A 23,262-nucleotide genomic window follows, 5' to 3' on the forward strand; every position below is an offset into this window, starting at 1 on the left:
TTGAAGAGTAATCCTAAACATCTGTACCAGTTCTACAAGGTCTTACCTATTCAAGCATCGCAATGGGGTGAGCTCCCGTTGCTCGGTCCCAGCTCCTGCCAACCTAGCAGTTCGAAAGCACGTCAAAGTGCAAGTAGATAAATAGGTACCGCTCCGGTGGGAAGGTAAACGGTGTTTCTGTGCGCTGCTCTGGTTCGCCAGAAACGGCTTAGTCATGCTGGCCACAGGACCTGGAAGCTGTACGCCGGCTCCCTCGGCCAGTAAAACGAGATGAGTGCTGCAACCCGAGAGTCGTCCGCGACTGGACCTAATGGTCAGGGGTCCCTTTACCTTTACAGGTTCACCAACCCTGAAATAAAGGACATCAACCTTTTCTGTTTTGTAGGCCTTGGTGAAAACTCACTGGGCAGGTGTTGAGGGTGAATAAAAACACTCACATTTTGTTACGGTGGGCAACACACTCTTTAATGACAATTCTCATGATAAAATAGCAATGCACAAAGCCAAAAGCCTCATATCCAGCCACAGTCCCTGTCGGTTAAGGACCAAACCCAGCCCCCTGGTGGTTGCAGCCATTATGGTAGTATTTTCCAGCTGTTGAGTCGAGTGCAAAGACAAGACAAAGGTTTGCCATTTCTCTGCATCTTGTTACAAAACAAAGCAACCCTACAGTGCCTCTACAACATCAGCAATGAATGAATCTTCTGTTACACATTGACTATAGTTTCAGAGATTCCTAAACCACAATAGTACGTATGAACATACGATGGCTGTTTACATACAGGTAAATCGGAAATAGCTCCTTACCATCGCGGGTAGTCTGACGATTAAAGCAACAGAGGGGAATTTCGTCTGAAACATTTCTTGAGCTAGACATGGGAAGCTAGCTGAAAATCACGAGCCTGGAAAGCTGGGCCGGTGCCAGGAGTCAATTCTCTGCGCACCATCAGGCAGACAAATGATGCGCTTAGCATCAACCTCAGGTTCGGGAGCAGGGGTTGGAGCTGCAGTCTTCTCAACCAGTGATTGACACTGCAAAATTGACTACAATGACCATGTGAATGTAGATTAAATGCACAGGCAGCGCAGGAAGCCATGGGGTGTGGATGGGGACAGGGACAAGAAGGTTCCTCATGTGTGGCAGTGTTTTGATCTGCTCTGAATAGTCAGAGGAACTTGCTTTGTGTGTGCACATTACCCACACAGAACAAGAGCCATTTGCTTAAAGGAAACCCCACAGAAGTCAACAAGACTGGTTCCCAAGTACGTTTGGGGTGTGGGGTTTGTGTGTCCTGCTGTAATGCTGTAACCTCTTAAAGAACAAGGACCGGAAGAAGCAACGTTGCAACAAGTAGCACAACACAGGCAAATGGTGGTTCAGTGCCTGCACACGGAAGCCTGTAGCAGCTGAAAAGTGTGGTTTTCGGAGACATGAGTAAAAAGGGGTGTGCCACAATTTAAAGAACAATTAGGTCTGTCTGAGAAAGAAAAATAGAAATCTACATATATATTTTATTACATTTACAGCTGGTCTTTCTGTGAGGAGGGAACCCCACCTGGGCACCGATTCGCTCCAAACCTTAGCTTAGGGCTGCCATACAGCTGGAATTTCCTGGACATAGCTGATATTCATCTGTTGAAAATGGCGTCTTGGTGTTCCATATCCCAAGTACTGTATTGTTTTTTTTTAGTGTTCCCCAAATTTTTTGGAGATTTTGCAAAAAAGAAAAAAAAAGCTCAGCAACTCTCCCCTCCCCTGCCCACCAGCCCAAATCTCAACAACTTTGCCATAAAAAAGCGCAAAAACTTTTGTGTCCAGATCTATATGGCAACCCTAGCTGAGCTTCAACAGGTTGCTACATCATGTACCTCAAGACTAGGAATGGGAAACGTAATTCTTCCAGATGTTGGAACATAGCCAGTACAGCCAAGGATCAGAGAAGATGGGTAGCTGGAGTCCAAGAGCACCTGCAGGGCCACAGGGCCTCCACCCCTACTAGTGCCAGACCATGGATATAGTATTTGCACAACCATGCATAGCCTTTGCAAACAAAAAACCACTTGCTCATTTCCCACCTAGATAGGAGCCTCTCTCCTCTCGCCATCAGCTACTCAGCAACCGCTGATCCATCGCAACGCCTGCATTCCACAAAAGGCCACCTGGCGAAAGCTTGCTGCTGTTTCCCAGCAGAAAGACACAGCGGGTTGGATCCAGACCAGACTGGTTGCGCTAAAGCAGGCACCCCCAAACTACGGCCCTCCAGATGTTTTGGCCTACAACTCCCATGATCCCTAGCTAACAGGACCAGTGGTCAGGGATGATGGGAATGGTAGTCCAAAACATCTGGAGGATGCCTGCGCTAAAGCCTCACTGAAATCCAGGTGAAAAGTCAAGTCTTTATTCAATTGAGTCCTGTTGATTTCAATGGGAAGGAAGGTCTACGAACCTAGCCTGGAACCAACCCAGCATGAGGGTAGCAGTTAATGGGAAAGTCAGTGGCAATGAACTCTTTTGAACAGGTCAACTGATAGCTGAACTGCTACAGTAGGCCAGCAGTAAATTACTAAGGCTATATGTATGTATGCGCGCGCGCACACACACACACACACATTGCAAAATATACAGCAAGCTAGGTTCAGATTTGGGCAGAATGAGACAAGTAGAGTAGACTGCATCCCTCTGCGTTGCAGGTGATAGGGGGTGCCATTTATTTTTATTTTTTTTAAACCCTAGCCCAGCAAGCAGGAGGATCCTAACCCTGCCTGCTGGCTAGCACCCTTTGCTTGTAGAGAATTTATACAGTGGGAAACCCCACCCCTACCTGCAAACCGTAAGCCCATTCAGTCATGCCATTCCCTTTATTCTGCTGCACCTGTAGAGCAGCTCTGGCAAAGCACACTGGCTCTTCTGCTATGGAAAGGCTGACAGCATTTGTCAACCTGGATTTATATTTATGCTACAAAGTACACGCCCAGAGACACACATATGCACGCAGCATATAAAAAACCACAGGCTTTCCACCAGCACGACTGAAAACACACTGAAACTCACAATTTCACACACACGCATACACACACACACACCCCTGAAATAGCAGTCTAAAATATAGCTCGTTTATGACTGTCGTTTATGTCATAAACAGTCTATACGCTCTCATGGATCAAAGGTGTAGAACAGGCATAGGCAAACTCGGCCCTCCAGGTGTTTTGGGACTACAACACCCATCATCCCTGACCACTGGTCCTGTTAGCTAGGGATCATGGGAGTTGTAGTCCCAAAACATCTGGAGGGCCGGGTTTGCCTATGCCTGGTGTAGAAGCTCCCAGTTTGGAAAAGAAAAGAAAATGTCACCACAGAAGGGGAAGAGGGGGAAGAATCTGCTTGTTTGTCACTTTAAAAAATGGTAGTATTCACACACACCCCTTCCCACCCCTTTTGAAGTGACTCATAGTGTTTATGTTTCTAGACCCCACATATTCACAACCACCCTGACTGAAACTTTCGCAGGGCACCTCCAACGCACGTAGGTTTGTGTGAAAGCCAGAACTGTATCACCATCAATGTGTATGTTCAGATCTTTTCAGACTACTGATGCGGGTGGAACGCACTAAATCAGCGCTGCTGATCATAATTGGTCAAGCAGGAGGAAGCAAGGAAAGAGCAGGGCAAACGCTTTGAGAATTGCACCGCCGTCAGTAGTCGCAAATTATGTAACTAACATTTAGAAGAAACCCTTCCGATTCATTCATGTCGTCCGGATAGACAGACGTTCCCCTGTAAGTCGTGTAATCATTTCGGCTAAGGTCAATTTTGCATTCCAGGTGGTTCATACGCTTGCTTTTTTTTTTTTTTGAGCCAGAGGAGGCTTAATATAAATACACTTTGAAAGCTGGATCCCTACAAAGCAGTAAACCCCACTGAAGCCAGTGAGACTTGACTCAACAGGAATAGGATTGCACTAGGCAGGGATCGCAAATTTGGTCATCTCAGCGTTTGTGACTCGGCCACATTTCCTAAGCAGGAATGGAAATCACACTTAAAACAACACAATTTGATATCATATGTTATCTATTAATGCAGAAGAAATCTCTGAAGGGCCCAAATAAATTTTAGCTGATGAACTTATTTGTCCAAAAATAACCATACTCTTGGAGGGAGACTCACAGTAAGTGTGCCTAAATTTCAAATTGGCTGGCATTTCATGTCAACAGACTGGATTTATAAGACTAAGACCGCAATGAATAAGTCGAGAGAGGAAGCCCAATTGAACACAGGCCTGGGGGCTTCCTTCTAAGTAAAGATGCACAGCCTTGCACTGTAAGGCAGCAATCCTACGGACAGTGATGCGGGGGGATGCTGATCTCAGTGGGTCTTACTTGCAAGTAAATATGCATAGATCAGGCCGCATGTCTTGCATTTCGAAGTAAAACATAAACATGAGGGCTTTAAAAGATATATAGTTCATGTCCATAGTTACACCGAACGAGCCACAACAGGGTACTAAACAAGACACCAGTCAGTTAAGCTAGAAGCATTGAGCCAAGTATCCCATAATGGTCCTTGGCCACAACACAGTATACTTCAGCAGACATGTCACGTGGCACAAATTGTACTGACAGTTCACTTGAGGTCCCCATCCGTGTCTTCCTGAATGGATTTCTTAATGCGAAGTAACATGGTCGTCAGCCACTGATCCAAGCGAGATATTGAATCAAACTCCTTAACCTAATTGGAAGAGGGGAACATAACCGGTTAGAAAAGCGTGTACAGTTGTACCTTGGATCCCAAGCGCCTTGCAGGTTGAACGTTTGGGCTCCCGAACGCCGCAAACCCAGAATTGAGTGTGCGGGTTTGCAAATTTTCTTTGGAACCCGAATGTCCGACGAGGCTTACGATTGGCTGCAGGAGCTTCCTGCAGCCAATTGGAAGCCACACCTTGCTTTCTGAACGTTTGGGAAGTTGAACAGACTTCCGGAATGGATTCCTTTAGACTTCCGAGGTACCACTGTTGTTTTCAATTATTTTCAGAATATGACCCAAAAGAAAAATATAAGGGTTCTGTTTTGTACCCCATGAATCCATCCTGTGGGGCAGCGGGGAGGGGGGGAACAAAAACTTCCATCGGTGCAACAGGACTTCCTTTCCCCTCATGCCCCCCCAAACCAGATTTGGGGGACCAGATTTGAGGGGGGGTGCTTTCTTGGGCCACTGAGATGACTTCGTTGGATACAAGTCAATATTACTTTGGTCTTTCGCTCACTAACATACTGGAGATCCCGAGTCACAAGACGGTTAGGCTGGCCTCGACCAGGACCAGGGCCTTCTCAGTACTGGCCCCGAGCTGGTGGAACGCTCTGTCTCAGGAGACTAGGGCCCTGCGGGATTTGTCATCTTTTCGTAAGGCCTGCAAGACAGAGCTGTTCTGCTTGGCCTTTGGACTGATGCAGTCTGACCCCGGGGCTACCCTCCCCTAAGGTTTTATCTTATAATGGTTTTATCTTATTTGTAGATTTTTAATTTTAAAATTGAATTTTAACATTGTATTAATCTGCATTTTAATTGAATTGTTTCTTTTATATTTGCATTGATATTTTTGTTAGCCACCCTTAGCCCGGTCTTGACTGGGAAGGGTGGGGTATAAATATTATTATTATTATTATTATTATTATTATTATTATTATTAACAAATCATAAATAGATACGGGAAATTAACTCTTTCCCACTATAAAACAGCTGCACAGTGTAAGTGGCCTTTCTCTGCCCATGTGCAAGTATAGCTTTGGAGAGTCTAAAAAATGGGAAAGAGCCTTGCCTCCCTGTAAGACAGGAAGCAAAAATGTGTCAGGCTTCCTTGCATCTTGTATTTATGCACCTGCGACGAGGAATTCCATGCAGGCAAGTGAATGGGCTTCCATGTTTTAAAAGACACTTAGATTGTAACAGATTACAAGTCAGTCATGACTCAGCTCATGTCCCACTGATTCATTCAACTAATTCTATACAACAGGCATGTCTAACTTCAAGAAGGCTGTGATCTACTATCCAGCACCAAAAACTGGCAGTGATCTGCCACACTCTCCCTTGGTCATTCTTCAACTTAACCATATTATATTTGGCTGAGCTTATGATAAAAATAATAACAAATGATAGTCGCTTCCATAAAACCTGAAAAGTTCATTACAAATCAATATATTTTTTTAAAATACATTGTTTTGTATAATACTTAAATATAATAATACTATAATTTCTATAATACTTAAATATAATAATAATAATAATAATAATAATAATAATAATAATAATAATAATTTATTATTTATACCCCGCCCATCTGGCTGGGTTTCCCCAGCCACTCTGGGCGGCTTCCAACAGAAAAATAAAATACCGTAATCTATTAAACATTAAAAGCCTCCCTAAAGAAAATAACACTGAGGACCGGGGCCTCCATAATCAGAACATGACGCACAGACTGTGGTTCACAAAAGCTCGTGCCATAATAAATGTGTTAAGTCTTTAAAGTACCCCAAGACTCTTGCTGTTTTTCAAATGAGTCAGGGGCACATGTCAACCACAGTGGTTTCCCCCATCGTTTGAAACAGAAATTGGGTCCACCCCTTCCTTTCGAGTAAACCTATATCAGCCCTTTCTCTCTCTGAGGAGCCAGCGTGCAGCGCTTCTATCTTTCTAGCCCGGTCTCTCAGTCTGCCTGTTCCTCCCTGCTTCCGCCTAGCGCCCATTCACTTCTCCTTCTGCCTTTGTTGTGTGCGTGCGTCTTTCGTCTTTCGCACCTGACTTCGGAGCCGTCTCCTTTCTGGCTGGCAAGGAGCATCCTGTGCTCTCTTGGGCTGCCTTGGAGAGGAGCTGGGCTTGTGGGAGCGGAGGTGAAGGCTTTTTTTCTTGGCCTGTGATCAACAGAAATCAATCCAGCGGCTCACCAGTCGATCGCGATCAACGCATCGGACATGTCTGCTATACAATTACCTGGAAATGCACTCCACTGAACATCCACACAACACATTTAAAAGAGCACTGCTCCCCCCAGAGCTGTAGTTCACACCTCAGAGAGCTATAGTTTCCAGCACCCTTAACAAGCTACAGTTCCCAGGATACTCTGGTGAAAAGCCGTGTGCTTTAAATGGATGGTGCGGAGGTAACTGAAGTGACCGCCTAATATTGTATTGTTAATCTGGAACCAACTCTGTTGCTTTGAATGCACTGTGGTTACAAAACTGCCGGCTACATAGCTGCCAAGTTATCCCTTTTTTAAAGGGATTTTCCCTAATGCTGAATAGGCTTCCTCGCGAGAAAAGGGAAAACTTGGCAGCTATGGCCGGCTATTTTGCTTTTTTTAAAGTCGGCCCTATGAAACCAGCCCCGTGTCCAAGTAAAACAGAAGTCTACTTACCGCTTCAGTGTAAGCTTCACAGTTTTGTTCCTCGTGAGCTTCCAGTAATTTCTAGCAGGATGACATGAACAGATTAAACAGCAGAAGTGGCAAAGTTACTGCATCTCTCAAGGAAGAGGCCTTTCGCAACTTGAAGAGGCGTTTAGAAAAACTACCCGGGGAATGTGTCCCTTCAATCTAGCAATAACCTGGTGTAGACAAAGCTTTTTACCCCAGGGCTACGCTGGATCTGAAAGACTGGATGGAGTGCCTCCGTCAACCATAAGCACCCATCATCATAGCAATTGTGACCTCATAGTCAGGCAGATATAGGCATGTGGGGAGTTGAGGTGTCAGAAAATATCCACATGGCGCTGTGGTCCCCATCCCTAGGAACTAGCTCTATGTATGTCAGGGGAAGAAAGCTGTCTTGTTCTGCATCAGAACCTTGGGTCATCTAGCTCAATACCAACTAGGGATGTAAAGGCCTTGGGGAAACCCCAGAAAATTTGAAGGGGGGGGGAATCCAGGTGTTCCCCCGCCCTCAATTTTCCAGAAATAAATAGGGAAGAGACAGAAATATAGGGGGAGGGAGAATTGTGTCCTTCCCAGTTTTTCTTTTTTAAAAATTTTTACTTACGATTTTCAATTTTATACATTTCAATATTTTTACAATCATTTTAACATTTCAATGCTCGATTTCCTTCCCCTCTCTTTCTGCGGTTCCTTAAATTTATTTTTTTATATTTTCTGCATATTCCATATTAACATAATCATTTATTCATCTACCATAAATGTACACTCTGATAAAGCTGGAGGTTATTACAATAATCCTGCCAACCTATCTGTTTATAGTTTGTAAATATTCAATAAACCATTTCCATTCTTTTATAAAAAGTTGGTTAGCTTGATTTCTTCTTTTTCCAGTAAGTTTCACCATTTCTGCGTATTCCATAAGTTTTTGTATCCATTCTCCTTTCGTCGGGACTTCTTTCCATTTTGGGGCAAATAACATTCTTGCCGCTGTAGTCGCATACATGAATAAATTTCTATGCCGTTTGGGTAGTTCTGTCTCTATAATTCCCAAAATTATAATTCCTTTTCTCTAGAGTAGACCTTCACACCTCTAGTCCTGCTCAGAGTGGTTTCAGACACGAGTCTTTCCCAGCCTACCTAGAAATTCCAGGGATTGAACCCAAAAATCTTCTGCATGCAAAACATATTCTCTTCCACTGAGCTATGGCTCAGAAAGATGCTGCTGCGGGGAAAGTCAAGGGATGAAGTGAAGAAGGGGTTGGGTGAACACAAGACTATCAAAACTGTGGGCTGAAGTGGTATCCCGATCAGGAGCAGAGCCTATAAATAATCTTGTGTGTGAGGAAAGGGCATACCGATAAACAAAGGCCTACTTGTGACTATCAGAGTGAAAGAGGAAATGAATATAGCTTGGAGATCTGTTTACAAGGCCTAGTATTTATTTTAAGCCCTTGAAGCCATAGGCAACAAGCAGGCATGGTAGGCATGGAAGGGAAGGGAAGCCCCTTCTTTGCACCTAGCACAGAAATGTTGCAGGCCACTGGAAAAAGTCCCTAGTAGGCTAGCAAAACCATTTTTGAGGCTAGCAAATGTGGTGGGTTTATTCAAAAGGGGTGAGGAGGAATGATCTCTGGAGCTTCTCCAGGGCCAAAGGAAGCACAGAAGGGAGGAGGAGGAGAGAAACACGGACCCCTTTCCCTCTTTCTGAGGCTTATGCCAGGGTGCGGAATCTTTAGCCTGCCAGGTGTTGTTGGGACTACAACTCCCATCAGCCCCGGCCAGCATGGCCGATGGTCAATAATGGTGGGAGTTGTAGTTCAAGAGCATTTGCACCCTCTCCCACCCCAATTTTCACTTATTAACAACAACCGGTACAGCACATCTTCAACTCCCACCAAAAGAGGCTTTTTGTATATGACAATCGCCATTCTTTCCCTCTGTTTGTAGGCTTGGTATCTCCTTTATTCACACGCAGGGAATCTGGCAATCTCCATGTGACAATTAGAACGCTACAAGAGAAAATCCAGCAGCGCTTTTCTATTTTTAACCCATTCAAACACATCCCGTTTCACCTACTTTCAATAGTTTACACTCCCTTGAATCTGAGAAGGCCGGGAACAGTTCTTCATATTTCTCCAGAGCAAGCTGAAAGAGAGCAGCAAATTTTAAGCTTCCTATTTCACCGAGCCGGGCAGATTCCCTGCATATCATCTAGTTTAGCCCTTAAACCTACCAGAAACTGTTTCTTGGAAATGGATCACAAGGCACGGGTTTTAAAAAATTTAAATTACTTAGCATTTGGAGAAATGCATTTAGAATTTGAAAGGCTATGGCGAGAGGCACTTGTATTTGCTATTTATAAACAGGACAGTCCTGTGTTCCAAACTTACATCGGTTTTATCTCGAACCTGAAACTACAGCTCCATACTTCAAACAGACAGGACTGGCTTTAGACATACGTGATTGCCATCAAAGGTTTAAGGCAAGAAAACAGAAGGCAATTGTGATGACTCTTCTTGCCTCATAGTCTCACATTACCATAAGCAAGCGTAGAAAAGGACATTCAAGTAGGGCTTGCACAGTGATCACTTGTCATTGCAGAAAGAACAGCAGTATGAGCAGATGGTATTGATCAGGAGTCAGCAAACATTGGTACTCAGTGAGTTGCACTAACCTTAGCATTCAACTCATCAACTATAAAGTGACACAGGGCAGCTTTAAAGAAGTAATCTTTTGCACTGTGCTTGAGTAATGGATTATCCATAGTGCTTGTTCCAACCTAAAGAGAGCAAACAGACATTTAGCCCAACTGTGAGCAGTAAAATCCAAAACGCAATGCTATTATATCTTCCAGTCCCTTTCATTGTATTTGAAATGCCAGCATTTTGTTGTCCCAGAACTCCAAACTTCACTTAGTTTAATAATAATAATAATAATAATAATAATAATAATAATATACATTAGTTTTAAAATATTATTTCCATTTCACAACACATTTCACTCTGCCACAAATGAGAGAACTATATTTTATATACCAAGAGTCATATTTTCAGTACCATACTGTGCAACAAAATAGCCCCATATTGATCAGTAATGATGATCCAGTGTTGTTTTGGTACTGAGCTTGTCAGCAGAGCGTGAGACTCTTAATCTCAGGGCTGTGGGTTTCAGCCCCACGTGGGGCAAAAGATCCCTGCATTGCACGGGGTTGGACTAGATGATCCTCGTGGCCCCTTGCAACTCTATGATTCTATGAAAGCACCTGGAAGTGATCCCATTGGGGAAAGTACGTGGGAACTCATAAATACTGAGGTGGCCTGGCACAGACTTTGTCATCCTTCTGGAACCAAACAAAGACATTTGTACTCTTCTGGGCATTTGGGCAGCACTAATGGTCCAACTTTGGGTCATTTATTTTTGCTGTTCGTTCTTATGCAGGTGGGGTGGTTATTTGATGTGGTTTTTGAGGATCAACACTTACATTTGTTTCATTTTAAGGCCGATTAGCCTTAACAGGCCAATTCGTTTAACGTCTATTACAGAAAAACTGGTTTAAAACAGAATTCCCATGCATGTAAAATGGCAGTTCTTGCTGAAGCAGAACCAGCAGCATGGCTTCTGCAAGAGTAAGTCCCGCCTCACTAACCCTTTCTATTTCTTTGAAAGTGCCAATAAGCATATAAACACAAGTTGACATTCTGTACGTAATACTTTCATAAAGCGTCTGACAATAAAGACTCCCAAGTAAGCTTAATAATCATGGAATAAGTGGCGAGGTCCTCCTGGGGATCAGTAACTTGTTAAGAAATGGGAAGCAGAGAGCAGGAATAAATGGACAATCCTTTGGATTGTAGGCCTTTGATTTATTCTCTCCTTTTTGTAACGTTGAATGCAGCAAACCTACCTGTTCAAAGAGTTCAACTGCCTTCTGATATTGCTCTAACTGAGCAGCATATCCAGCCACCTTCAGCAGACATTTGTTAGCAGAACTAGAAGCGAGAGGTAGAATTAACTGAATTGCACAGAAGGATTTCTAAACAATAATAATATATAATAATAATAATTTATTATTTATACCCCGCCCATCTGGCTGGGTTTCCCCAGACACTCTGGGCGGCTTCCAACCGAATATTAAAACAGTACAGCATTAAACATTAAAAACTTCCCTAAACAGGGCCGCCTTCAGTTGTCTTCTAAAAGTAAAATAGTTACTTATTGCCTTGACATCTGCTGGGAGGGCGTTCCACAGGGCAGGTGCCACTACCGAGAAGGCCCTCTGTCTGTCTGGTTCCCTGTAACCTCACTTCTCGCAATGAGGGAACCACCAGAAGGCCCTCGGTGCTGGATCTCAGTGTCCGGGCTGAATGGTGGGGGTGGAGACACTCCTTCAGGTATACAGGACCGAGGCCATTTAGGGCTTTAAAGGTCAGTACCAACACTTTGAATTGTGCTCGGAAACGTACTGGGAGCCAGTGTAGATCTCTCAGGGTTAAACAAATGCAAAATGGAGCAATGTACGATGAAGAAACTTCAACTGCTTGGGAAATTATTTGACCCCATGCATACAGATGGAAGAGCACTGGTGTTCAGTCATCATATGATATATCTATATCAAGGAAAACCTGTGGCCCTCCAGGTGTGGTTGGACTACAAATCCAATCATCATTGACCAATGGTCTGGGGATGATGGGAGTTGTAGTCCAAGTGCATCTGGAAGGGTACAGAGTCCCCATCCCTGGCCGATCTCCAATGGTCATCACATCAATGGGAATCTGGTGTGTTGATACTGAAGTTGGCAGCTAGGCAAACAGAATGCCAATCCACAAAAGCTATTTTAGGATTTGGATGTTATGTTGCACCTTACAGCATGGGAAGGAGAACGCCATTTTAGTGTCAAAAGAAAAGCCAAAGTACAGTTGTGCTTTGGTTCTCGAGCGGAATCTGTTCCGGAAGTCCGTTCGACTTCTGAAAACATTTGATTGACAACCAAGACGCAGCTTCCGATTGGCTGTAGGAGCTTCCTGCATGCAATCGGAAGCCACATCGGATGTTTGGGTTCCTAAGAACGTTGGCAAACCAGAACACTCACTTCCGGGTTTGCGGTGTTCGGGAGCCAAAACGTTCGAGTCACAAGGCGCTCGAGAACCAAGGTACGACTGTAATCTAGATTTATACACTGAACACAACACTAAGAGTAGCTATTTTATGAAAACTTGCCTGTTGGATTCTTCCCCTTTGTAGTAATCTGCAGCCTGTTCATAATGGGCAATAGCCTAGAGAAAGCAAAACAGAAATAATTAAAACACATTTCTCTTACATTCTGCTGCTTTTAGATTTGATGCTTCATGGAGGAGGCTGTGCATGTTATCCATTTCCTCTTTCCATAACTTATGCAACACTGAAGAAGAAAAAAATTCAAACTAGAAAAAGGACAGAAAATAAAACAGCCAGAGTCATAGGGGGAGTGGCTGTATTTCTATTACCTTTGCTAAAAGGATTCATCTTCATCTGAAAATACCTATATTCTTGTATACTTCCCACTACTACTGCCATCATTTCAGTAAGCTAAGAGTATTCTGTGTAGCTTGCTGGGCTATGTCTGTGCTCAGGGAAGTGTGAACAGGGTTGCAATCTGCCGTATTTTTCGTTCCATAAGACACACTTTTTCCTCCTAAAAAGTAAGTGGAGTGTCTGTGCGTCTTATGGAGCGAATGCGTGGTCCCTGGAGCCGAATTGCCCAGGGGTGAAAAGCAGGTTGTGCTCTTTTTTTCTTTTTAGAAAGAGCTAAAGGCTAACAAGAGGGGAAGAGGGTGTTGGAAGGAACCCGCTCAGCAGCTGATTGCAAGAGATCGGGGAGGGAGATAAGAGACACTAGACCCCCTTCCCGCCCCCGCCCCCTTGCCCAGGCCTCCATTGTTGTGTTTCCCCAGTGACATGTGACTGGCTGATTAGATTATCTGTCTGGAAACTGTAGAAATGGCTCCTTTTCCTTTCCTAAAGAAGCTGCAGGACTGTGAGTTGAACCCCATAAAAACAGGATTTTTTCCCCTTGCAAGGTAAGCTCAACAACTTTGAGCTGATCCCCGCAAAAACGAAGCTTTCCCCCTTTGCAAAAGAAGCTGCACAACTGTGAGCTGATCCCCCCAAAACCCAGGGCTTTCCCCCTTTCCTCCTCTAAAAAATTAGGTCCATCTTTTGGTCAGGTGCGTCTTATAGAACAAAAAAAATACGGTAAAAATTTTCAGGCAGTCCTGAAAGTGTCTTAACATGTACACAAGGGACTCAGATAACTTCATGGGCATACCTTTTCAATGTCCACAAGCTCAGACTCATAAATCTCTGCAATGGTAATGTGATGCTTGGCCGCAATAGTGAATCGGCCCTAGGAAGAGAAGTAGTTGACCTAGTTATTCTCTTTTCAACGCTGACCGCAAAGACAGCTGAACCAAATAGTTAACACCAATCAGCACGGTCACGAACCGGAATCCCAACCCTAGTACCTAGGGTTTCTTACCATGTCTGTGTAAATATCGATGGCAGCATTTAAGCAGTTGATAGCCTCTGTACCGTATGCATTTTAGGGGGAAATAATGAATAAAATCAGCTCAGTCATTCAAACATGGTTTATTTCACAAGTACAAGGAACTAGCTTGCTCAGATCATTAGATTCAGCATTCGGAACCTCAGCCATTCTTAAATTCTAATAGCAAATCAACCCATTCACCTCTGGCATATGCATAAGATACTGATGCCCCTTGCCAGAGATCCCTTTTGAGCACAGATGCTCTGACAGAATTACTGGAAGTCTCCCATCTTCAAGAGCTTCTCCATATACTTCCACTGAGGGAACTGGCTGACAAAGACACCAGCCACCTCCGCTGAAGAGAACATGGACACAGGCGGGAGTCCCATATGGATTTGGATTTGATATCCCGCTTTATCACTACCCGAAGGAGTCTCAAAGCAGGTAACAATCTCATTTCCCCTCCTCCCCCACAACAGACACCTTGTGAGGTGGGGCTGAGAGACTTCAAAGAAGTGCGACTAGCCCAAGGTCACCCAGCAGCGGCATGTGGAGGAGCGGAGACGCGAACCCAGTTCCCCAGATTACGAGTCTACCGCTCTTAACCACTACACCACACTGGCTCTCTGTCACACTGTCCCATATATGCGCCCCAGCACTCATGTGCAATGCAGGTTGCTCCCTTATGGTAAACAGGCAAATGGCCCCACCGATTTCAGTTTGCCCTCAGTCAGCCCCCACCTGCCTGCCTTCTTATAGCCAGTTGATGAAGCAACATGGGCTGTCATTTTTCTCCTCCTTAGTCTTACTTTTTCCCTTGTAGAATGCAGCAGGGAGGAGGAAGGGGCCAAAACTAGAATTAGTTGGCTGAGCCTGTAATTGACTCTGGCGCCATCTACTGCTGTCCTCCCAGCCGTACCAGTCCTATCTTGTACTACTGCTACTACTACTATTACTTATACCCCGTCCATCTGGCCGGGCCTCCCCAGCCACTCCGGGCAGCTCCCAATAGAATATTAAAAACACAATAAAACATTTGTAGGCTGCAAGATTTGCATCTTCAAACTGAATTAAGGCATAGAGTCAATTCATACAGGCCCTTGTATACGTGGTGTGTGTGTGTGTGTGTGAGTGTGTGAGTGTGTGTGTGTGTACTATTGCAACAAGCCTAAGACTCATTCATTCTCTCCCCATCACATATAGGACCTTTAATATAAGCCAGGATCTATGCATGTAAATATCCACATGAGCATGGATAATCTTAGCTGGAATACACATAGTTTGGGTGTTAGCAAAACCTTTAAAATGGCATGAACAGTCAGAAAAAAAACTGTCATTGATTAGCAAATGTTTAGGCATATTTTGTTTGGGGAAAACATTAAGATTTATTTTTTAAAAACAAATATCAAGATATAGTATTACTTTTCACAATTTTTTAAGGGGGGAAACAGTTTGGAAGGATTGTTTTATTTTGCATCCTAGCACGATACAGTGGTGCCTCGCTTAACGAATGCCCTGCTTAACGAAATTTCCGCTTAATGAAAGGTTTTTTCTAGCGGAGGTTGCCTCGCTAGACGAATTTGTTTTATGAAAAATTCGTCTAGCGAATCACGGTTTCCCATAGGAATGCATTGAAATTCAATTAATGCGTTCCTATGGGCAAAAAAAAATTCAAAAAAAAATTCAATGCATTCCTATGGGATTCACTAGACTGATTTTTCGTTATAAGAAAAGACCCGTGGAACGAATTAAATTCGTCTAGCGAGGCATCACTGTATACGTACAGTAAACCCTATGCATGTCTACTCAGAAGCAAACTACACTAAGTTCAATGGGGCTTACTCCCAGGTAAATATGTATAGGACTGGAGCCTTACACACTTTTCAGTATCCTTAAAAGTCATTCAACAAACCCATTCATATTCCACAATTATTACTGACTCCACTGCACATAAAACATGTGTGTGTGTGCCTGTGTGGAATGGACCTAACGCCACATTTATTCCAAGCTTCCCATTGGACCTTTCAGGACTGCTCATGATGATACATTCTTCTCAGGAGAGTACAGTTTCATTTGGCTGTGTTGGCTTAGGAAAATCTCAAAGCTACAAACCGTAGATCTTTATAAGTTATCGTCCTACCTAAATGCCTTGCTCAACATGGGCAAATAGACAGCTGTACTATGCACAATATGCCTCTTACCTTGGGGATCCGCCTTCTTGAAAGCATTGCCTGCGTCTACAAAACAGGTTGCTGAATCATGTTTACTCTGTAGTTGCATGTGGAGCTTGGCTGCCTGACAAAATGCATTTCCTGCAGCTGGAAAAGAAACAGTCCCCAAATCACATGATCTCTAGACAATGTTATAAGAAGCCATTTGAATGACAAAAAGGACAATGATCTCTCCCACATAGCGCCCCGATATTTTCCTTTGTAAATGCAGAATTCAGGCTCACACTGAATGAGAGCCTATTATTTGCTCCAGCTTGGAAGAGTGCAGATGTTTCTGAAGGACAGCCTGCAATGATTGTTGTAATTTTCTCTGTTCTGGATCTGTCTCTGAATTAATTACAAAGCCCAAGATGTGCTTATGTTCTTCAGGGGTGGGAAACCTCTGGCCCTCCAGGTGTGGCTGGACTGAAAGTGCAATCATCCCTGACCATGGGCCCTTCCTGGCTTACAGTCATGCAACATCTAGAGCAGGCATCCCCAAACTTCGGCCCTCCAGATGTTTTGGACTACAATCCCCATCATCCCTGACCGCTGGTCCTGTTAGGTAGTTGTAGGCCAAAACATCTGGAGGGCCGCAGTTTGGGGATGCCTGATCTAGAGGGCCACAGGCTTTAAAAACTTTTATAAGAGTTTTAATTGTCACAAATAAATCCTCTGTAACAATGCAATTGTTCCAGCTAGAAATATACTACGCATTCACAAAGACCGTGAGAAAGGTATAGAAGAAAGGGAAACATTTGAAATTATGCTACATTTACAAGTATACAACCCTAGGGTAAAAATGATGGCTGGCGGACCAATGCAGAGAAGGCATCTGTTTATAGATGACATGCAAAGGGCAACAAGGGAAAACAAGACGCATTGATTGCTTAAATGAATTGTACTAGTGTGCAGCCAATCCCTCTACAAGTTTCTGTGAAATTAACTTATCCAGAAATAACGAGTTCTTAACCAATCAAGGGGTGAGCTGAAAGCAAGGGAAAGTAAGGGCTTCTGAATCACCTCCACTTCATCTTGGGAAAAGGGAATGAATCATCAACAAACAGCAGAGTCATTATCTAGCATACACAGAGATGAGTGGCTCTAAAAATTCAATGCAAGCCAACCATGACTTAGGCTACCAGCCAAAGGGGAATGGCTGCACTGTAAGTGCCTGCATGTGGAATTAGGGAGTGTTAATTCTGATCAAACAGCTGGACTAAATTACCACTTATATCTATGGGGCATCATAAAGTTATATGGGAGCTCTACAACTATACATTTCCATACATACCATTCCAGTTTTTGGCTATCTTGAACATATTTGCAGCTCTGGTATACATTTCACATGCTTCTTCTACCTTTGAGTGTCCTCTATGGGGGGGAAAAAAACAGAAAGAGAAAAGGAATTGGAAGGAGTCAGATATTTCTAATGCTATGAAACAATCAGGTATGAAAGGGACACAACAACCAGATTCCATGGCATAAATGGTTTACATTACACAACTGCGAGTCCTTGGTAGTTGTCTGCACAATGAATGCTCTACCTTGCACAATGAAAGCCTGAAGACAACAGAGAGATATGGGCATTTTTACTAATGTGACCCAGACCCCATTATCAGAGGAGGGGTCCAATGAAGAGGGGTCTTTCAATGAAGAATTGGGAAGATCAAATTCAGGGATCATCCGAGGAAACAGCCTCCAAATGAATTAACCCCACCGCCAAATAAAACGTTCAAAGGATAGCTCCGGAATCCAGATGCACCTCTATCCTCTCCCCCAAAGGAGGAAGCTCTCAACCCTAGAGGACTTATCCCAGAACTACCTGCAGCTTGGAAGAGTCCCCTTCCACTGCCGCTCTACCTCATCCATGGGCAACAAGAGGCTTCTCAGTCCTACCAGAGCTTCAGACTTCAAAACAGTATATGGTCCCTTTCAGCGTAGGCAACTTTGCTCTGAGGAAGTGGGACTTGAGATACCCACAGCAGTCCAGAAGCAACCCTCTAAGGATACTGATGCTTTGACCTTGTATTGAGCCACCACAGAGAGCTGTCCGTGGTCCTGACCACATTTAGCCCTTGAAGCCTGGTCTCCCAGGTCTCTGTAACTGCTATTCCACCTTGACTCTAGTGGTGTATCTTTTGCTGTGGACATACCAGTGTTTTTCTCTCTGTGTGTATATGAGTTAATGCCAAAAATGTCTTTTGATGAGTTATGGTTCCATTATATCATTATTTCACATTCCCTTGAGCAACAAAAAGTTCAGGTGTCAGGGACCATGCTGAGATGGACTGCACTGAGGAGGAATGGTGGGAGCCGCCCCCTCCCCCTGACTCTGAATCTTCCCAGGAGGAGAGTATAGATTTAGAACAGCGGTTTGCAGAGGGACATAGTCCAGAAGGCAGAAGCTGGGAAATACTGGTTGGGGAACAGCTAGCAGAAGAAACACTGGAAGAGAGTGAGTTAACAGATCCACAGTTTCTGGACAGCATTCTTTCCCCACCCCCCACCCCACCCCCAAGGACACAGAGAGCTAAGTGAGTGTTAGAACAGAAAGTGCAGAGGGTACAAGCTCAGATTACAAGACATAGGAGTGACGTAGATTAATAGGAACGGGGCGGGGTAATGGAAACCTTAATTGTGAGCACCGCCATTCTAGGGAGATATTTTCTTTTGTCTCTCACTGTGTAATTAAAGAAAACTAACTGGTAAGACTTTCCTTTCATTTGATCTGATTATTTACTGCCATGGGGGAGGAAGTCGATTCCCCGAAGCCTGACAGAAGGATTGTCTGGAAGTTTCCTTTGGAAGAAAGAGCACAAGAGTTGGGTTGGGTTGGGTTCTGCCCTTTATTCACACATGGACAGGCTGAGAAGGTACCACATGAGTGTCCAAGCAAGCACAAGAGAGTGTTGCTAACCCCAGTGGATCATGTATCCTGTCCTTCAACTCAGCTTTCTTCAAAGCAGCTGGCAGCCCACAAAATCTTAACCCTTAGCCCTTCCAGCTCAGCATGACATGAATTCCGTATCCAATGACCCATGGGTGCAATTGTCACTTCCAACAGCCAAACAGCACCCAGGCTTAAGAGTCAGCATGGCTCAACTTCTAAGGGCTCATCCCCACTTCCACTTGTCCCACTGCTTTCCCCTGGGAAAACCTGCTCTTTACTACAGGATCGCAGCAAACATCAATCCGATTTTCCATGGATTGACGTTTGCTCTGATTCAGCACTAAAATGTGGGTAATTTTCTAGCAAACATGTGCTTTAGTAGCTGATTTAAAATTTGGCGTTTCTACAATAGTAGATTAAGTCCTGGTCTGCCATCTTTCACAGCAATCCAATATAACAAAGAGCTAGAAGACAAAAGCATATTGGGAAATATGCAGAACTGGCCTAACTGCAATTAGAAAACTATATCAAAATGGTACCAGTGAAGAGTTATAGGGAAACAGTTGAAGAAACAGGTAGCCATTGTATTCCCTTATGTCAATACTTTCATGTACAGCATATAATTAGTAACTTACTCATTAGTAACTCTCCGTAGCTCACTGAGCAACTGTACAAATTTCGGGGTAATGATTTCTAGCAAGCCAGCTGTAAAAATCCTGAGCCAAGTATATAAAGTCACAGCAGATCTAGGCATTATGAGGCACGTCCATGGATTACTGTGATTAAAAATTTCATGCAAATTATGGCACAAGAAATGTGAGTTTGGGTGTGGAAAGGCATCCTACACCATGCACAAAAATTTATTAGAAATGGCTATTTAAACGGTACCAGACTCCACATAAGATGAGTCAAATACAGAAGATAAATGTTGCAGATGCAGCTCAAATAGATTGAATATTCTTCATGCATTCCAGATTTGCCCTAAATAAATCAGGCTTTCTATAAAAAATTATTTTTATAGGAAAAAAATCAGGTCTTTAATTACCAGTGGACCCTTTAGTTACCCTAGTGGGATATGTAAAGGATATGGTACTTCCAGACAATATAGAAATGTAATATATTTACTAACTGTGGTCCATTCAACCATTAGTTATGGCTAGAACAAATGAATATTGGATATGGCCTACATCAGGCATCCCCAAACTGCAGCCCTCCAGATGTTTTGGCCTACAACTCCCATGATCCCTAGCTAAGAGGACCAGTGGTCAGGGATGATGGGAATTGTAGTCCAAAACATCTGGAGGGCCGAAGTTTGGGGATGCCTGGCCTACATGGTTGAACTTGTTAATAGCAAAATGCTATGTTAAAAGTAAAAGAGGGAGGAAAACAATAAAAGCAATTTATGCAAAAATTTAGTCATTGTATTCCAGAGGTAGCCAACATTGTAAATCAGGCACCCCCAAACTCGGCCTTCCAGATGTTTTGGGACTACAATTCCCATCATCCCTGACCACTGGTCCTGTTAGCTAGGGGGTGCCTGCTGTAAATTAACCAGTAATAAGAGTCTACAGATAAATGAAGAGGTGCTTCTGTTAGTTAGCATCTGCACTTGTCAGCCAGCCCCCAAGTCCACCTCCACCCTCTAGAGAGAAGAGTCTGGAGCCTAAATTATGTCATCATCTGCCAGAAGCCAAAAAAGAGGGCTATAATCATATCCACTTATCCTCAGTGTGTTGGGGAAGGTCCAAAACTGAGCGGCAGAGCATCTTCTTTGCATGCAGAGGACTCTAGCTTCAAACCCCAATATTTCTAGGTAGGGTTGGTAAAATTCCCCATCTGAAACTTGAGAGAGCTGCTGTGTGAGAGTGTTGACAATACTGAGCTAGATGACTGTTGGTCTGACCCGGTATAAGGTACTTTTGTATGTTCTTATGTTCCAATATTATAACTCTGTGTAGACTTTTTAAAAGCAGAAATGAAATAAAGGGTGAGTTTCTACAACTATCTTTCTTACACCTCTTATTAAAATAAAGACAATAAAACGTTTATCTTCCTAAATATAAACAGAAAGGGGAAAAAAGTTAAATCAGTTCTGTAGTTATCTATTGGCAGAAATCCGGTTATACTTGACAGCTCGTCTGCTGAAGAAATATTGGAAGAGAATTATTATGATGGACTGATATCAATAAGTCTTATGAGCACAGTGTTCCCTTGAAATAATGTCATCATAAATGCTCGTAATAGCAAAATGTAACATCAAAGCAGCCATGGCTTCCTAGTAGGGCAATGGGAACCTCTGACCCACAAGATTTAAAAAAGAAATGTTTTTAGAACCCAAGGTCAATTGTAAGGACCCAAACTGATTTGACAAGACCTGAGCACATATTTTCTCTGTAAAATTCACCTCCTTTCCTAGAGAGTAGGTGTTCGTAAATCCAGTTGCTTCAACAAACCTGGCACAAACTGAGGATCTAATCTCTTTAAGAACAAAATCAGATATACATTTGTATTAACGGATTAGCGGAATCAGATGTATGATTACTAATTAACCAATAATCTGAGAAGAACTTCTTCAAGGTTTGCCTGATGCAATGTAGAAATCAGGTGCTACAAGGTGCACCACCAAATATCCCAGTAAGAAGAAGAGGTTACAGAACAGCTAAACGATTTTCAGCACTATGCCCTGCCTAGTAGAAACCTCAGAAGTAACAGATGAAGTAGCAAACATCAGACTCTTGAATTGCAGGTGGTTGGACTAGATCAGTGTTTTCCAATCAGGGGCCGCAGGATATTCCAAGGGGGGCACATGTGAAAAATGCATAAATGGGGAAAAATGCACAGCATGAGGCTGGGGGGGGGGGGGCACAGAGGAAAGTGAGAAGTGAAGGAAACAATAATTTAATTTTTTAAAATCCTGATTAGCTGGCTATCATCTCTCTCTGTGCAGAGACAGGCAGGTGGGCAGAAATACGGTACATTCTGGCGACGGAGGCGAAGCCAGATCCAGATCCATCCCTGGGTGGGAGAAAAGCGGGATCTGATCGACGGTCACTCGGCCGCAAAAAAAACGGGAGGGAGATCCGTTGCCCCTGGGCTCTCCTCTAGACCCACCCTGTCTAGATCCTCTAGATCCATGCCCCCCCCCAAAAGCAGCAGCAGACGCGGATCAGCCCACCTCCCGCACCCAGCGGGGCCTAAACCGAGCGGCGGGTCGCCGCCGTGAGGGAGGATCCTATCCTTCCAGGATCCCGAGGGGCGATCACCTCTGCCCGATCCCCTCGCCCGCTCTCACCCGAAGAGGCCCCTGAGGAAGGAGTGCGAGGACTTCATCCTCTTCTCGGCCTCGGCCAGGAGATGCGCGGCCTCCCGCTCCTTGCTGACCGCGGTGGCGGCGTCCATCGCGGTTCCCTTGCCTTCTGCTTGTGGCGCGGCAGCGGCGGCGGCGGAGGAGGAAGAGGAGGAGGAAGAGGAGGGCGGCCGGCGACCAGGCCCCTCCGGATCCAGCTCCGCCTCCTGCGGCTGCGGCGGCTACTTCAAACCCCCCGGCCTGGGAATCTACTCGGCGTGTCTCCGCGGCCGCGCAGGGTCTTTCGCGTGGGATGGGACCCCCCCCCCCGTTGGAAGGGATCCCGGGGTCATCTAGTCCACCCCCCGCTTTTCCTCGGGTTGCGCGATGTGGGCACAGGGGTGGATCCTGATCTGGCCTCGCCGCCAGGATGTGTTTCTGCCCACCTGCCTGTCTCTACACACAGAGATCAGTAGTAATAACAATCATCATCATCATCATTAATAGTTACAGGTAGGGGTTGGTCTGACATAGTCGAAACAATTTTTTTAAAAAAAAAAAATCCTTCCAGTAGCACCTTAGAGACCAACTAAGTTTGTCATAGGTACTATGACAAAACTTAGTTGGTCTCTAAGGTGCTACTGGAAGGAATTATTATTATTATTATTTGTTTCATCATAATTAATAATACTTTTTTTGTGGGCATCATCCTGGCACTCCTAAGGCCTTGGAACGGCAGAAGCTGTGACACAGAGATGCCTACAAGCAGTGCCGGATTTACATATATGCTAAACAAGCTATAGCTTAGGGCCCCACGAAAAAATTAAAGGGGGGAAAACTGGATGTACATTTCCGAAATATAAGATAAAAAACCAAAAATTAAAACCTACGTACATGTTTTGTGTTGTGTTGGATCCTAGGATGTAAGT

General features: G+C 44.1%; 1 protein-coding gene across 1 annotated transcript; it reads right to left on the bottom strand.

Annotated features, from left to right (window-relative positions):
• Nucleotides 1-455: 455 nt before the first annotated feature.
• On the bottom strand, nt 456-22,471 carry LOC118082508 (beta-soluble NSF attachment protein). Its single transcript, XM_035110135.3, has 11 exons — nt 22,340-22,471; nt 17,449-17,528; nt 16,146-16,262; nt 13,936-13,982; nt 13,726-13,803; nt 12,639-12,694; nt 11,326-11,410; nt 10,096-10,200; nt 9,498-9,566; nt 7,407-7,457; nt 456-4,726 (listed from the first exon to the last, which is right to left on the bottom strand). The coding sequence occupies exons 1-11, from the start codon at nt 22,444-22,446 to the stop codon at nt 4,622-4,624; spliced, it is 900 nt and encodes a 299-aa protein (XP_034966026.1). The 5' UTR covers nt 22,447-22,471; the 3' UTR covers nt 456-4,621.
• Between the last annotated feature and the right edge of the window lie 791 nt (nt 22,472-23,262).

Source organism: Zootoca vivipara, chromosome 3 (genome assembly GCF_965207765.1).
Source record: "Zootoca vivipara chromosome 3, rZooViv2.hap1.1, whole genome shotgun sequence".
NCBI classification, from domain to species: domain Eukaryota; kingdom Metazoa; phylum Chordata; class Lepidosauria; order Squamata; family Lacertidae; genus Zootoca; species Zootoca vivipara.

What these genes read in the sequence shown, in the direction of transcription:
- LOC118082508 (XM_035110135.3), bottom strand. Translation starts at nt 22,446, where the DNA reads ATGGACGCCGCCACCGCGGTCAGCAAGGAGCGGGAGGCCGCGCATCTC. An exon ending in AGCTTGTGGACATTGAAAAG is followed by an intron (nt 12,695 to 13,725) that starts GTATGCCCATGA and finishes TGCTTTCTCTAG; the next exon opens with GCTATTGCCCATTATGAACA. An exon ending in AAAGGGGAAGAATCCAACAG is followed by an intron (nt 11,411 to 12,638) that starts GCAAGTTTTCAT and finishes TCTCGCTTCTAG; the next exon opens with TTCTGCTAACAAATGTCTGC.